We start from the raw sequence: 2,615 nt of genomic DNA on the forward strand, positions 1-2,615 counted from the left end.
GAAAAAAGATTTGGCTCTTTTCCTCATCTGAAGTGTGAAACCGTTACCTTTATCTTTGACTGGAAGCCTGAGGAACATTTGTTGCAGGATATCAAGGGTGTTTTGTCTAAGGTGTCTGGTAAATTGCTGATCATTAAGTTTATAGCAACCTCCACTTCAATATCTGTGACTTGCTCCTTTCCTTTCTCTGATGTTGGGTTTACTGTATTGAGGATGATAGAGAATATTCATATACTAATGGGACAAGGATTAAAGAAACTGACTATTGGTAACTTAACATTATGGAGGAGACAAGATGATATACAAAAGGTACATAATATGAATAATTGAATATTGTTTTATGAATATTGTATTGTATAGGAACTAAAAGAAAAGGATCAAGACTTACTGCAACATACTGAGGTCAGTGATTAAATTTATTGAAATAAAATGTATAGATTTTATTAATGTTTTTTTGCAGGTCATTTCTTATATTATACTTGAAGAAGCTGAATATAAACTAAGAGATACTATTAGTATCAAAGAGAAGGTACTGTACATGTATGTCATTATGCTAAACTCTGCAATAATGCATTGTTGTACTTATAATAGGAAACAATGGAATTGAAACAAGAACTATCAAAAATTAAAGTATTGACAGAACTTGAGGTTAGCTTATATTATATATAGCATTCAGAGAATGATTTTTGAAATTAAAAATTTATTTGTATCTTAATTAGGCAAAATCTTTGCCTGTTCAAATTGAAGTTGAGGTATATCTCACTAATGTATATCATTTATAATAATTATTAATAGGAAGAACCACTTTATGAAGAGTTGACTGTATTGAGGTCTCAGTTTAATGAGATACAAAAAGAAAACAAAAAATTATCAGACAAAATATCAAAAATGAAGATTGAGTATTTAAGATCACTTACTAGTAATACTGATTCAGGTTAGAGTATAGTTTTATTAATTATAATAATAATTATATAATTAATCATAAAGCTGCCTGCAGAGTGAGTAGAGGAATGACTTTTGAAATTGATGACTGCAAGTTTCATCTTAAAGCAATGACAAGATCAGACTATCAGCCATTAGTAGATAATAAAAGAATAATAGAGGAATTACAAGAAAGAATAACATTAATGAATATGGAACTAATGACTGTAAGAGAACACAATGAGAAGATTATAAAAGATATTAAAGGTTTTATTGATGATGTGTGTCATTATTAATTTTGATTGTTGATATTTGAATAGATCATTTGAAAGAGATTGAGGAGAAGAGACAGAAAGAAAAGAAACAAAAAACTGAAGAAAAACCATATGAAGTAAGCTAATACAAAGTATGTACTATCTATAGTTTTATTCTATAGATTGATTTATATTGTAATCATCCTGTTACTGGTAAATTAGTAAGGTCAACACTTAAAGTTCATAAAGATGAATTACTACCCAGTGTACTGGATAAAGCTTATGAGGTTCATCATTTTAGTTAATTTATTTTTGTTCATTTTTTTCTCCTTATCAGTTAATGGAATTAGCTCCTCATATTCTTATTGAGAGATGTCGTTTAGTTAAATATAATTATGTTGATAAAGTAATGGATCAGCCCTTTGATCTTGATGAAGTGAGTTTTATTGATCATAATAACAATAATTATTATTTAATTTAGTTTCAGCATCAAACTATCAGACAGCTAGTTCTAGGTGGAGCTAGAGGTTATTATTCTTTTGCATTATTCTTAGAAACTCGTAAAGAAAATGAAACCTTCAAAAAGTACATCTACAAGGGCAGAGGTAGGTGTGGTTGCCAGTGACATGACTATTAATTGAAAATACATGTACATATGTGTTTGATGGTGTAGGTATTAATCTAAAGGTATCAGTGGTTGATCTGTCAACTGGTGAAGTAGGACCAGCTAAACCAGTGAGAGGGGAAGAAGGTTGGACTGTTGCAAAATTAAAACAACATATAGGAGAAGTAAGAGGAAGGATATTATTATTATCGTTCTCCTTCCTCCATTGATCTGGTAAATTTTTTTCTGTAGATATTAAATATTGATTCATCATATATGAGATTATTAGTAATGGAGAAGGAATACATGTACGGGGGTGCTACTTCAATCCATGAGCTTAGAGATGGACATAGTTCTAAACTTGATGGAGTAAAAAAAGTTAGTTCACTTGCACAACTCTGACACATGCAGTCATACTGTTAAGAATTTCATATTTGTGATTTTGATTTAATGCCAGCATTGATTTTAGCTAAGCAATTTTTACATAAGACTCTTTGCCAATATTTTGTACAGTAGCTATATATTCATAATTACATCATATTTTTTATTTTTTCACTTTTATTTATTTTATTTCTTTTTCAATTTTTTTCCTTCAAAAACTCATACACACGCACACCCACTCAGTTATATGTATCATCTGATCCTAAAGATTATCAAAAAGAATTCAAAGATAGTTTGATGTACAGATATGTTGATATTCACATCAACTCAATACTACTGGACATTACATTACCTCCTGGACCTGAAGCCACACCCACTACAAGTAACGTAACTGAACGAGGAATAATAATGAAAATTATATCAATAAATAAAGAAAGTGATAAGGAAAAAAGAAG

The 2,615-nt window shown here is 29.6% G+C and overlaps 1 protein-coding gene across 1 annotated transcript in view; it reads left to right on the top strand.

Moving 5' to 3' along the window:
• LOC105313839 (uncharacterized) overlaps positions 1-2,615 on the top strand; it is a 16,267-nt gene that overhangs the window by 2,320 nt on the left and 11,332 nt on the right. The window contains exons 5-10 of the mRNA XM_020000201.1: positions 361-402; positions 461-529; positions 592-648; positions 720-752; positions 796-934; positions 988-1,188. Of these exons, the coding sequence (XP_019855760.1) occupies positions 361-402; positions 461-529; positions 592-648; positions 720-752; positions 796-934; positions 988-1,188 (541 nt within the window). The remainder of the gene's footprint in view (positions 1-360; positions 403-460; positions 530-591; positions 649-719; positions 753-795; positions 935-987; positions 1,189-2,615) is intronic.

This window comes from Amphimedon queenslandica, unplaced genomic scaffold, assembly GCF_000090795.2.
Source record: "Amphimedon queenslandica unplaced genomic scaffold, v1.1 AMPQUscaffold_13208, whole genome shotgun sequence".
In the NCBI taxonomy this organism is placed as follows: Eukaryota; Metazoa; Porifera; class Demospongiae; order Haplosclerida; family Niphatidae; genus Amphimedon; species Amphimedon queenslandica.